General features: G+C 48.7%; 2 protein-coding genes across 19 annotated transcripts in view; one reads left to right on the top strand and one right to left on the bottom strand.

Annotated features, from left to right (window-relative positions):
* UBTD1 (ubiquitin domain containing 1) overlaps nt 1–4,304 on the bottom strand; it is a 63,447-nt gene extending 59,143 nt beyond the window's left edge. For all 3 annotated transcript variants that reach the window (XM_005566108.4, XM_065521230.1, XM_005566107.4), the window contains exon 1: nt 3,933–4,304. Coding sequence is in view for 1 of the 3 variants with exons in the window: in XM_005566107.4 (XP_005566164.1) it covers nt 3,933–4,002 (70 nt within the window). In the remaining 2 variants the exon portion in view is untranslated. The remainder of the gene's footprint in view (nt 1–3,932) is intronic.
* The window catches only part of MMS19 (MMS19 homolog, cytosolic iron-sulfur assembly component), a 39,758-nt gene continuing 31,222 nt past the window's right edge, over nt 3,714–12,249 (top strand). For 13 of the 16 annotated variants that reach the window (XR_012418025.1, XR_012418024.1, XM_074002373.1 and 10 more), the window contains exon 1: nt 4,806–4,946. Coding sequence is in view for 2 of the 16 variants with exons in the window: in XM_005566110.4 (XP_005566167.1) it covers nt 4,835–4,946 (112 nt within the window). In the remaining 14 variants the exon portion in view is untranslated. Of the gene's footprint in view, nt 3,858–4,805; nt 4,947–12,249 lie in introns of those variants that run through there. The other 3 variants (XM_045361309.2, XM_015456505.4, XM_015456502.4) reach the window with 1 other exon arrangement.

Genomic DNA, 12,249 nt, shown 5'->3' with positions numbered 1-12,249 from the left:
CACCCAGCACCTGAAGGAGAGGAACACAGACCTACTGGCGATGCATGAAGAGTAACAATCCAAACAAAATTTTCACAGCTGGGTGCAGTGGCTCACACCAGTAATCCCAGCACTTTGGGAAGCCAAGGTAAGAAGATTACTTGAAGCCAGGAGTTTGAGACCAGCTGGGGCCACATAGCAAGACCCCATCTCTACAAAAAAATAAAAAGTTAGCTGGGCGTGGTGGTGCACACCTGTAGACCTAGCTACTGGGGAGACTGAGGGGAGAGGATCACTCGAGCTCAGGAGTTAACGGCTGCAGGGAGCTATAACTGCACCACCATACTCCAGTCTGGGCGAGAGAACAAGACCCTATCACTCAAAAAAAAAATAAATAAATAAATAAATACATATATATATATATGTGAGTGATAATCACAAAATTTGATGAGACGAGAGGACATCTCCCTTCTTCCTAAGGCAAGAATCCCTGACCAGAGAGTATTGTGTCTCTGCTTTACCTACCAAGTGACTAAGAAGACAAACTAAGGACAAAGGGTGACATTAGAAGGCATAAAGATTTCACCTCAATAACTTTCTAGCTTTAAACATCTGCCTTTGTGAAGATGATAAAACAGCTCTAATGATCTTGTATAACCCTCCCTCTTTCTGAATATTGAAAGAGTGACCCAGAAAGGCTTGATGACTTGGCCAGGGTCACTGAGTTATAGGCCCAGGACTAGAACTCAGGTCCTAGCTCCCTGTTGAGGCTTTCTTCCCATTACATTAGTGCCAAAGGAAGGTAAGAGTTACAGTGGCACTGGGGGAGTTTTAGGCATTAGTCTTATAACATAAAACTATGTTCTTGTCAAAGGAAAAGCCACAGATGTTACAGGAATGCCAGGTGCACTGTGGAGTTAAGAAGGATTCCTTGCCTTGTACCAAATTTGTCATCTACAGAGTTCCCCTCGGCTTTGGACTTTATGAATAAAGCTATTCATAGTAGGACACACAGAACTAAAGCAATGATAAACTAGCAGGTAAAAAAAAAATGCAGATATATGAAAAATGCAGATGGTAGGATAAAGTTGAGTTAGCTTTCTAAAATCAACAAATACTGAGTGCTACCTCTGTACAACTCATTGTGTTAAGTGCTGAATGTGTGTGCATGAGGCTATATGAGTGAGACATATACACAAGGATAAGACAGAACCCAGGTCTTCGAGGCTTGCAATGTAGTTGCTGATAAAAGACTGTAAACATCAAAGACACGACTAATAATACGGAGTACATAATTGTTAAGTAAGTGGCATAGATAATGTGTCTGCAGGAGTTCTCAGAAGGAGCAATCACTTCCACCGGGTGTGTGTGGTGGGGTGCGGAGGGAGGGGGAAATGGCAGACTTGTCAGGCAAGGTGCTTCAAACAAGACACGGCACTTGAAGTGAACCCAAGGGATGAAACACTCTCAATAAGAAGGAAATGGCACGAGCAAACACTGGTGGTCTTAATGTCAGAGAAGGGAAAGAAATTAGGACTTAAAAGGAACGGCCTTGACAGTTAAAGTACTTGTAGGAGTGGGAAAGTGCAGAAAGGTGTTTGTTGTTGTTGTTGTTGTTTTGGGTTTTTTTGAGATGGAGTCTCGCTCTGTCACCCAGGCTGGAGTGCAGTGGCGCAATCTGGGCTCACTACAACCTCTGCCTTCCAGTTCAAGCAATTCTCCCTGCCTCAGCCTCCTGAGCAGCTGGGATTACCGGCGCCTGCCACCACGCCTGGCTAATTTTTATATTTTTAGTAGAGACAGGGTTTTGCCATGTTGGCCAGGCTGGTCTCCAACTCCTGACCTCAGGTGATCTGCCTGCCTTGGCCTCCCAAAGTGCTGGATTACAGGTGTGAGCCACCATGTCTGGCCAAGTACAGAAATATTTTGAACACAGAACTATAAAATCTGGAAGAAGTTATTTTAGCAAATGTCTTCTGAGGGGACAACTGTGTGTAAGACTGGATAATGACTGAAGATGAAGTTGCCTTTGGGGGGTACCTCACTTCAGCCTGAGACAAGGGTTGACTTGAGGTGAGAAGGGTATGAAGTGGGGTGGCAAGGGACAGGTTCGCAAGACCTGCGGAAGGAAGAGCCAGCAGACCCCAGGGACTGGCTGGCTTCGAGGCAGGTGACAAGGAAGCAGAGAAAGTCATGAGAGAGAGAGCTCTTCACAGCCTAAAGTTAGGCAGCTGGAAGAACATGAGTAAAGAAGGGAAGCTGCTGGACAGGGAACAATACAGAGCCTGATTTTGGAAGTGTCAAATCTGGGAATATCTATATCGCACTGTCCAGTGGCCATCTAGAGATGGGGTTCTGGGGTTCAAGAGAGAAGAGCTGAAGATTAAGCATAGGGGTCTTCCCAATGGACAAAGAGTTGTGAGACTAAACAAGATTTCTCTGGGAGGGAGTGTAATGAGAGAAAAAACAGAATGTCAAACTGAAGCACCAGTGCGCCCCCCACCTAGAAGGTGATCGTGGAAAGGGGTGTTTAGAATGGAAAACCAAGACAGTCTGATGCCAAGAAAGGAAGGGGGAGAATGTCTCATGGGAGAGAGTTGTCAACAGCAAAAAATGCTGCTAAATCAATTATGGGGACTGAACACATATTTGTTGAACAAATGAATGAATGAAAGCAAGCCAGTCCTTGGTTTTGAGTCATCTCTCCTCAGTCAGAAGAATGGGCAGAGTTACCTTCAGACAAAAGAATTTCAATAAGTTTTACTTCATCCTTCCCATAAAAACACATTTCTTCCTCCACGAGTCATCCTGTCCACCACGCAGACATCCTTCCCTGCTTCCCCTGGTTCCCTCATCTTCCTTCCCAGTTTCCGCAACCCAAGCAACACACCTTCGGTGTCAAGGGAGACAGGAAACTCCAACTAGAGTTTCCACTTCATTAACAACTCTGCCTGTGGCTCCTCTTACATAAGGGGATATGTGGCAATGGGGTGGGAGAGGAGGCTGAGTTCTAGCCCCAGCTGTGCTCCTAACTAGCTGTGTGACTTTGGACAAGGTGCTCAACCTCTTGGGATCTGGGCTTTGACATGGAGAGGAGGACAAAGATCCATCTGGAATCCAGATAAGTTTTGAAGGTCCCTTTGAGCTCTCAAGTCTACGATTTTATTCCCAGCAGGTCCTTGCAACACCCTCAAAGAAGGAAGTGAGTGTAAGACCCAGAAAAATGACCGACAGACCTCTTTCCGGGGCGAAATGCCAGGGCAAGCGGGGTGTACCATGAAAGTGAGAAAGCGTTGAGAAACCGGCCTCGAGAATCACCAGCGAGCGATCTCACTCCCACAGCTAGGAAGGATCCCAACAATTCCGAGGGTGACTCTCACCCCGCACCCCATCTTTTATAGACTCCCAGACGACCGAGAGGCTCTAAAAACCCCTGCGGGAAAAATAAAGATTTCTTTCCCAGAGTCCTGCGCTGCTTTGCAAGTCGGATTCCGGCAGACACGATCTGCAGCCCGATAATGACACAGTCTTTGGAAGGAGCGACTGTTCTCGCCCCGCTCGCTCCAAGTTCTGGGGACGCCTGGCTGCCCGCGCCGTGCCCCGACGGGCCGGTGTCCGACCCCGGCCGGAGCTGCCAGGCCAGCGGCGCCCTCGCCCCGGGCCCTCCCCGCAATCCGTCGGCCCCGCTGCGGTCTGCAAACATTTCCTGCCCCCACCCCCACCAGGAGCTTCCCAGTTGGAGAGAGTTGGTCGCGCAGCCGGCTCAGTGCTCGCAGTTGCCCCAACTCAGCTCGCCCGGCGCTGGGGAGCGGCCCCGTCTGGTTGCGGAGCAGGCTATCGGGGAAACCCAAGCGCCAGCACCAGTGGGGAGTCTATCGGTAAGCCTAGAGCTCGGGCGAGGAGGGGGACAACTGGCGGGGTGCCCGAGGCCCTGCTCCCTTCCCCGTCGTTACCTGCTCGCTTGCGGGGGTGTCCCGGGGCTGCCGGCCTCTCCCGCCGCTGTCTCCCCACGCAGTTGCCCATGCTGGCTCCTCAGCCAGTCCCCATGCACCGGAGGCGGCGAGGTGGTCGGCTGCTCCGCGCTCCTGCCCCGGACGGCGGCGTCCCGGGTCAACGGCTCCGGCCGCCCGGCATCTGGCGCTCCCCGATCTCCCCCCGGGGGCGCGCTCAGCCCCGGCGCTGGCTCCGGCAAAACTTTGCGGGCCAGGGGAGAGAGGGAGGTGGCAGACTCCCTAGCACAGTCCCAGGTGGCCGGGCCAGGGGGGCCCGCGACGGTGCCCGGCCGGAGACCAGCTCCGCTGGAGGGGCGGAGAGAGGGGGCGGGCACCGCCGCAGCTACTCCCGGTCGCTCGGGGCTCCAGGCAGGGGCCGGCCCCCTGGAGCCTGTCACTCACCTGCCTAACCCCGCCCCAGGCCGGCCCCGCTCCCCACCGCCGGCTCGCGGTGCCCGCGCCGCCGCCACCACCCGCCCCAGGTGCGCATGTGACCGACAGCACCGCCCCCTCGGGCTGGGCCTGATTTTCTCATTGGCTTCCCCCGTGGTGCGTACCGCCCCTCTCCCCACCCAGCCAGGTGCCCGCCCCGCCGCCCGTCTCCCGGGGAGCCGGGCCGGGAATTATTCGCCCTCAATGGCCTCCGGCTGCGTGCCCAGCAGCCGCCTTCCCTCTCGGTGCCGCCGCCCCATTCCAGGCCCCGCCCCTCCATGGAACTGCCTGGCTAGAAGCCGGTAGGCACGTGACCCGGTGCGCCCCGCCCCCTTGGCCTTCTCCCCGCGATTGCCTCGGGAGGCGCATGCGCGGAGAGGCCCGTCTCTTGCCACCGCCCATATCCCCTCCCACGGTCTCTTGTTCGCGTCATGGCCGCCGCCGCGGCTCTGGAGGCGGCGGCGCCTACGGGCGCCCTATGGGGCCTCGTGCACGACTTCGTCATGGGTCAACAAGAGGGCCCCGCTGACCAGGTGGCTGCAGGTACGGCAGACGGCGCCGCGCGCCTTCCGCATGGGGGCCAACAGGAGGGAGCGGCCTCGGTACAGGCGCCGGGCGGGAAAGGAGGAGCGGGTGACTTTGAGAGATTGGTCTCAAGGCTGGTTAGTGAGCACCGCGAGCTTCAGAGCCGTAACAAGTTGGAGAGTTGCCTGTGTCTTCCTTAAAACCATTTACACTTTTCATCTCCCTATAGCCAATTATAGGGAATTATTACATTTTACAGATGAGGAAACTGAGGCTCAGCGAGGGCAAGAGGACTTGCGCAGGGCTGCAGACAAGGCAGGAGGGGGAGCTGGGACTCGGACCCAGGCGTTCACGTCCGAACCGGGTGCTCAAGCCACGAAGCCACGCTGTTTGTGGGAGGTTGACGTGTGGAGGTGCATCCTCGCAGCGTCCGCTCCCGTCGCGTGGCATCCTGGGAGTGGCGGATGGCCCCGCGCTCTGACTGGCTGGAATTAAGAGGAGGCGAGGAGTCGGGCCAGGAGGAGCTGGAGATGTTCTGGGTGTCCTCCTTAAGACTTTCTCTCCGTTTCTTGCCAAAGTTCTTGATTAGTTTGCTCCATGACGTTTTATGTGGCGTTTGTTTTTATCTTCTTCCCAGACCCCCACTTTGCCTGCTTTTGACAAGTTCAGAGATCTCTTAGTTCAGACAGCTTATCTAAAATTAGAATAAAACAATTTCCAGGCTTCCGTGGAGTTCTGAGACTTTGCTCTTCTAGGAAAAAAAAATCTACTAAAAAGTTATTGAATGTTAGGAAGGCTTCAGATCTTGGGTTTAAGTAACAATATAAAATTGTCTAATGGGTAGTTTAAAAAATTTTGGAAATTTCGCATGCTTGGAGAGAAGTAAGGACACATTTCTCTTGCAAACTGAGCGTATTAACCTTTAGAATGTGTAAGAAAAGAATAGTGAATCTGCTGGAAATAAAATACTTTGTTCGTTAGCAGTATTCCACTTTGATTCAGTCATGCCACTATTGTTGAACACATATTATTTCCCAAACATGATGCAAAGCCTAAGGAATATAAATACAAATTAGGTTAGATCTGTGCCCACCGGAAACTTATAGTATGCTGGGAGAGGCAACTATTCTATAAGAGGGATGTGCAGGGTAATTTGGAAGCATCAAGGAGCAAATACCTGGTGCTGCCACCAAACAACATCTTACAATTTTATGAAATGTAGTGTGTTATCAGTGTTTACAATTTACAAGTACAGTGTCTTAATAATGTCGTTTTCCCTCATGTTTTATTATGAAAATTTTCAAATATCCAGCCAAGTATAAAGAATTTTATAAGGAATACATCACTTAGGATCTGCTTTATCATACAGCTATCCATCTATTTAAATTGCAGATACCTGTACACTTTCCTTTAAATACTTTGGCATGGATATCATTGACTAGAGTTTGTTGACGGTTTATTTTGGTGTAAAATGTATATTCAATGAAATATATAAATCTTTAAGTGTACATTCACTGATTTTGACTAATGCATATACCTATACAATCCAACCCCCTACCAAGATACAGAACATTACTATATCAGTGTCATTTGTGATGAGTCTTTCACATTTATGCAATATGAAAACAATAATTACTGATTTTTTGGATTCAGAACATATTTTGAAAAAATATCTTGAATGTCTTATCTTGAATAAGGACTTCTAAATTCTTCTCTTTTTTTTTTTTTTTTTTTTGAGACAAGGTCCCGCTCTGTCTGCCAGGCTGGAGTGCAATGTTGAAATCATGGCTCACTGTAGCCTCGACCTATGCTCAAGCAATCCTCCTGCCTCAGCCTCCCGGAGTAGCTGGGACAACAGGGCTTGTGCCACTGCGCTCGGCTAATTTTTGTATTGTAGTGACAAGGTTTCACCATGTTGCATAGCTTGGTCTCTAACTCCAGGACTGAAGCCATCCTCCCATCTCAGCCTCCCGAAGTGCTGGAATCACAGGCATGAGCCACTGGGACTGCTTAATTCTTACAAATGTTTTTGCAAAATTTATATTTTTGTTTCTTTCCGGAAAAAATGGTCTAAACTGTTTAGTTTGAATTCAACTCAGCTGATCTAAGACTGTAACACTAACCCTGTTGTAATTTAGCCCTCTTAAGAAAGTTGGTGCTGGGCACGGTGGCTCATGCCTGTAATGCCAACACTTCGAGAGGCCAAAGTAGGCAGATCGCTTGAGCCCAGGAGTTTGAGACCAGCCTGGCCAACATGGTGAAACCCCGTCTCTACCGAAAATGCAAAAATTAGCCAGGCGTGGTGGTGCATGCCTGTAATCCCAGCTACTCAGGAGGCTGAGGCTGGAGAATCGCTTGAGCCTGGGAGGTGGAGGCTGCAGTGAGCAGAAATCACGCCCCTGTACTCCAGCCTGGGCGACAGAGCAAGACTTCCGTCTCAAAAAAAGAAAAGAGGCCGGGCGCAGTGGCTCAAGCCTGTAATCCCAGCACTTTGGGAGGCCGAGGCGGGCGGATCACAAGGTCAGGAGATCGAGACCACAATGAAACCCCGTCTCTACTAAAAATACAAAAAATTAGCCGGGCGCGGTGGCGGGCGCCTGTAGTCCCAGCTACTCAGGAGGCTGAGGCAGGAGAATGGCGGGAACCCGGGAGGCGGAGCTTGCAGTGAGCCGAGATCGCGCCACTGCACTCCAGCCTGGGCAACAGCGTGAGACTCCGTCTCAAAAAAAACCAAAAAAAAAACAAAAAAAGAAAAGAAAAGAAAGTTGATACAGAGGAACAGTAACAGATAAAAGTTGAAAAGGTTTGGTGGGGTTGGATTCTGCATAACTTTGGATTCCAGGCAGAGGGATTTGAATGACCTATTACATGTGCTAAGAGTTGTTGTAGATCAGGCCGGGCGCGGTGGCTCAAGCCTGTAATCCCACCACTCTGGGAGGCCAAGGCGGGCGGATCACGAGGTCAGGAGATCGAGACCATCCTGGCTAACACGGTGAAACCCCGTCTCTACTAAAAAAAATACAAAAAACTAGCCGGGCGAGGTGGCGGGCGCCTGTAGTCCCAGCTATTCGGGAGGCTGAGGCAGGAGAATGGCGTAAACCCGGGAGGCGGAGCTTGCAGTGAGCTGAGATCCGGCCACTGCACTCCAGCTTGGGCGACAGAGCGAGACTCCGTCTCAAAAAAAAAAAAAAAAAAGAGTTGTTGTAGATCCTTAAGCAAGGGAGCCATAAAATGAAAACGAATTTGACAAGGATTAAGTTAATATTGTCAGTCTTAGATCACAGCCCTAGTTAGGGTTGTTGAAGGATAACAGAGTGTTGAAGCATTTATAGAAATAAGATGTGCTTTCTAATCCTTCAGCCTAAATCAAGCTTTGTTAGTGCTAAAGGGACCAACTAGCTTCCTGTTCAGTCACTCAGAGTAGCAGCCTACAAATTTAACTGCAGAAGGAACACCCTTTGATCACAAAAGCAGCTGCTGCTACCTTTGTTTTGTACCTGGGTTCCTGGTGAAAGTGTCAGCTGTAAAGAAGGTGCAGGTGATGGGAGGGAAATGACCTGGCAGCCTAAGGGTTAAAGGCCTCTTGGGCAAGCCTTCAAAGCCTGCCACTACCTGACCCCAGCCTTTTTTTCCTCACTGCTCCCTGGACATTTAATTCCAGGCAGCCACTTTTATTCATAGTTCCTGAATGCTTTCCTTCCCAATTCCCTCCACTAGCTCTGTGTAATCGAAGTTAGACCTGAGAGTCAAAGCCCAGCTTGAGTTCCCTACCCCTGCCCAAGTGTTTCCTGATTAACCCAGCCAGACAGCATCTCATACTTCAGAATCTTTGTAGTATGCACTTATTTCTCAACCACTCATGTATTTGGTGGACTAGTTTAGTAGCTGCTGCTGTATACATCTCCACATACTGCCCTCCCAGTTGTACCACCAGAATCTCCTCATCAGTAGGTACACAATAAAAACTACTTGAGTGAATGCAGTGAGAGATGTTGAAGGAAGAATCTGTGGAATTTGAGTTCTAACTAGTTATTATAGGGCTTAAAGGAGAGAGAGGACTCTAAAAAAGACCCCAAGGTTTTGAACCAGAGGATGAGAAAAAGAAATACTTTGTCCAAAATTGGAGGTTGGGGCAAGAGCTGATTTTTGGAGAATGTGATTTTTGAACATGTTGAATTTGCAAGTGATGGATATAATTTTTTTCCTTTTAGTTATTTGGATTTTCCTTCATTTCGGTCTTTATTGTATTGTGTTTTTCCATGCCTGTGATTCCCTAAGAAGACCACTATTTCTTATGTCAAAGTGTTAAAGAACAGTAAAATACAGTTTAGTGAAATATCTGAGGCCATTATCAGCAGAAAGGGCATTTTGAGAGCTTGATTGGAACCTAGTCCCAATTGGGATTTTTCTCTCTCCTGCTCCTTCTCATCCTCCCACACTACCCGCTTCCTCTCACTTCCCTTTGGCTGCTAGTCCAGATTCTCAAGAGGCTTCAAATCCATCAGACAGAGATCTGTTTGTGCATTCTGTGTCAATGATCACATAAATACTCCTTTGACTTCCCAGTGGCCCCCCCCGCCACAAACTGGTGCCTTGCTAAGGAAAGTGTGGGTAGTTAGGAGGTGCTAGTAGGTCCATTTATAGAGAAGAAATCTTGAACATGTTGGAAAATCTTAGACCCTCCTGTGAAGGGAAATGAACGTACACTGATTTTTTCCTTAATGCCAGCGAAAATACCCTTAGGAAAATTAACTCTCTGTTAGCTTTCTTCATCCCAGGAGTCCAAGTGCATAATTAATAGTATTTCCAGGTATTCTGGGTGTGTTTGTTTGTTCGTTCGTTTGTTTGAGACGGAGTTTCGCTCTTGTTGCCCAGGCTGGAGTGCAATGGTGCGATCTCCGCTAACCATAACCTCCGCCTCCCAGGTTCAAGTGATTCTCCTGCCTCAGTCTCCCAAGTAGCTGGGATCACAGGCATACGCCACCACGCCTGGCTAATTTTGTATTTTTAATAGAGATGGGGTTTCTCCATGTTGGTCAGGCAGGTCTCAAAACTCCTGACCTCAGGTGATCTGCCTGCCTTGGCCTCCCAAAGTGCTAGGAGTATAGGTGTGAGCCACCATGCCAAGCCTGGTTATTTTTAATTTTGGAGAATTTGCAACATTAAAAGAATTAATCACTTAAAGTTAGTGGCCCATGGTCCATAAACCCAGAAATTTTACTTCTTTCTCATGCTAACCCAATCTCTGTTTATATCACTATGGTAACACAGAACTTGTTACACTGTGATTGTTTGTTTATTTATTTTAGAAGCAGGGTCCACTCTTGCCCCAGCTGGAGTGCAGTGCGACCTTGAAGAACTTCTGGGCTCAAGTGATCCTCTGGCCTCAGCTTCCACAGTAGCGGAGACTACAGGCCCATGCCACCACACCTGGCTGATTTTTTTTGTAGAGAACACGGCCTTGTTTTGTTGCCCAAGGTGGTCTCCAACTCCTGACCTCAAGCGATCCTCCAGCCTCGGCCCACTGTGATTGTTTTAAATGTCTTTCTGGGCTAGGCATGCTGGTTCATGCCTGTAATCCCAGCATTTTGGGAGGCAGAGGTGGGAGGATTGCTTGGGCCCAAGAATTTGAGACTAGTCTGTACAGTATAGTGAGACCTTGTCTCTACAAAAATCTTTAAAAATCAGCATGGTGGTGTGCCTGCAGTCACAGCCACTTGGGAGGCTGAGGTGGGAGGATCACTTGAACCCTGGAGGCAGAAGTTGCATTGAGCCAAAGATGGCACCACTGTACTCCAGCCTGGGCGACAGAGCGAGACTGTCTCAAAAATGAATGAATGAATGAATGAATGAATGAATGGTTTGTCGTTCTGCTCCAACAGACTGTGAACTTCCCCAAAACTCGCTGCCCATGTTTCTATCTTAAGCCCTAACATGGTACCCTATTTACAATATTCAGTAAATGTTGACTGAAAACAAACATGGCTTTTTTTTTTTTTGAAGACGGAGTCTTGCTCTGTTGCCCAGGCTGGAGTGCAGTGGCGTGATCTCGGCTCACTGCAACCTTCACCTCCCAGATTCAAATGACTCTCCTGCCTCATCCTGCCTCAGCCTCCCAAGCAGCTAGGATTACAGGCCCATGCCACCATGGCCAGCTAATTTTTCTTTTTTTTTTTTTTTTTTAGTAGAGACAGGGTTTCATCATGTTGGCCAGGCTGGTCTCCAAACTCTTAACCTCAAGTAATCCACCTGCCTTGGCTTCTCAAAGTGCAGGGATTACAAGTGTGAGCCACTGCACCTGGCCACCATTTTCCTTACTCTTCTTTACTATCTTGTAATAGCTTTATTATCTCATTTTTCTCTAATTTTTTTCTACTTTTATACTCACATTTTTTTTTTTTTTTGAGGCAGAGTTTCGCTCTGTAACCCAGGCTGGAGTGCAATGGCGTGATCTCAGCTCATTGCAACCTATGCCTCCGAAGTTCAAGTGATTCTCCTGCCTCAACCTTCAGAGTAGCTGGGATTACAGGCATGCACCACCATGCCTGGCTGGTTTTTGTATTAGTAGAGACAGGGTTTCGCCACATTGGCCAGGCTGGTCTTGAACCTGACCTTAGGTGATCCGCCCACCTCGGCCTCCCAAAGTGCTAGGATTACAGGCGTGAGCCATCATACCCGGCCTTATACTCACTTTTATGTTTGTGCTGCATTGATTCAAGATTTTTGTGAAAGATATGAAGACTAAAGGGCTTTGCCAGGAGAGTTCACCCACATACTGGGATTCAAGGAATCACATGCAAATGGCTATTTGTAATTATAAAGCAGCCATTTTCATATTAATGTATGCAGAATTCCGAAGAAGCATTTTTCTCCTTTTTCTTTTTTTTTTTTTTGAGACGGAGTCTCACTCTGTTGTCCAGGCTGGAGTGCAGTGGTGTGATTTTGGCTCACTGCAACCCCTGCCTCTCAGGTTCAAGCAATTCTTCTGCCTCAGTCTCCTGAGTAGCTAGGACTGCAGGCTGAAGCCACTACGCCCAGCTAATTTTTGTATTTTTAATAGAGACGGGGTTTCACCATATTGGCCAGACTGGTCTCGAACTCCTGACCTGGTGATATGCCCGCCTCAGCCTCCCAAAGTGCTGGGATTACAGGCGTGAGTCACTGTGCCTGGCCAGCATTTTTCAATTATAAAACTTGAGGCAACCTATGAAAGTAGAAACTAACTTATATAGGGCATAATGGAACTTTCTCTGATGATGGAAATGTTCTGTATCTTGATTGGGACCTTGGTTATTTGGGTGTATACTTTTATTAAAACTTA

Source organism: Macaca fascicularis, chromosome 9 (genome assembly GCF_037993035.2).
Source record: "Macaca fascicularis isolate 582-1 chromosome 9, T2T-MFA8v1.1".
Classification (NCBI taxonomy): Eukaryota; Metazoa; Chordata; class Mammalia; order Primates; family Cercopithecidae; genus Macaca; species Macaca fascicularis.
The sequence above is the reverse complement of the archived record's forward strand: the minus strand, read 5'-3'. Positions and strand labels throughout refer to the sequence as shown.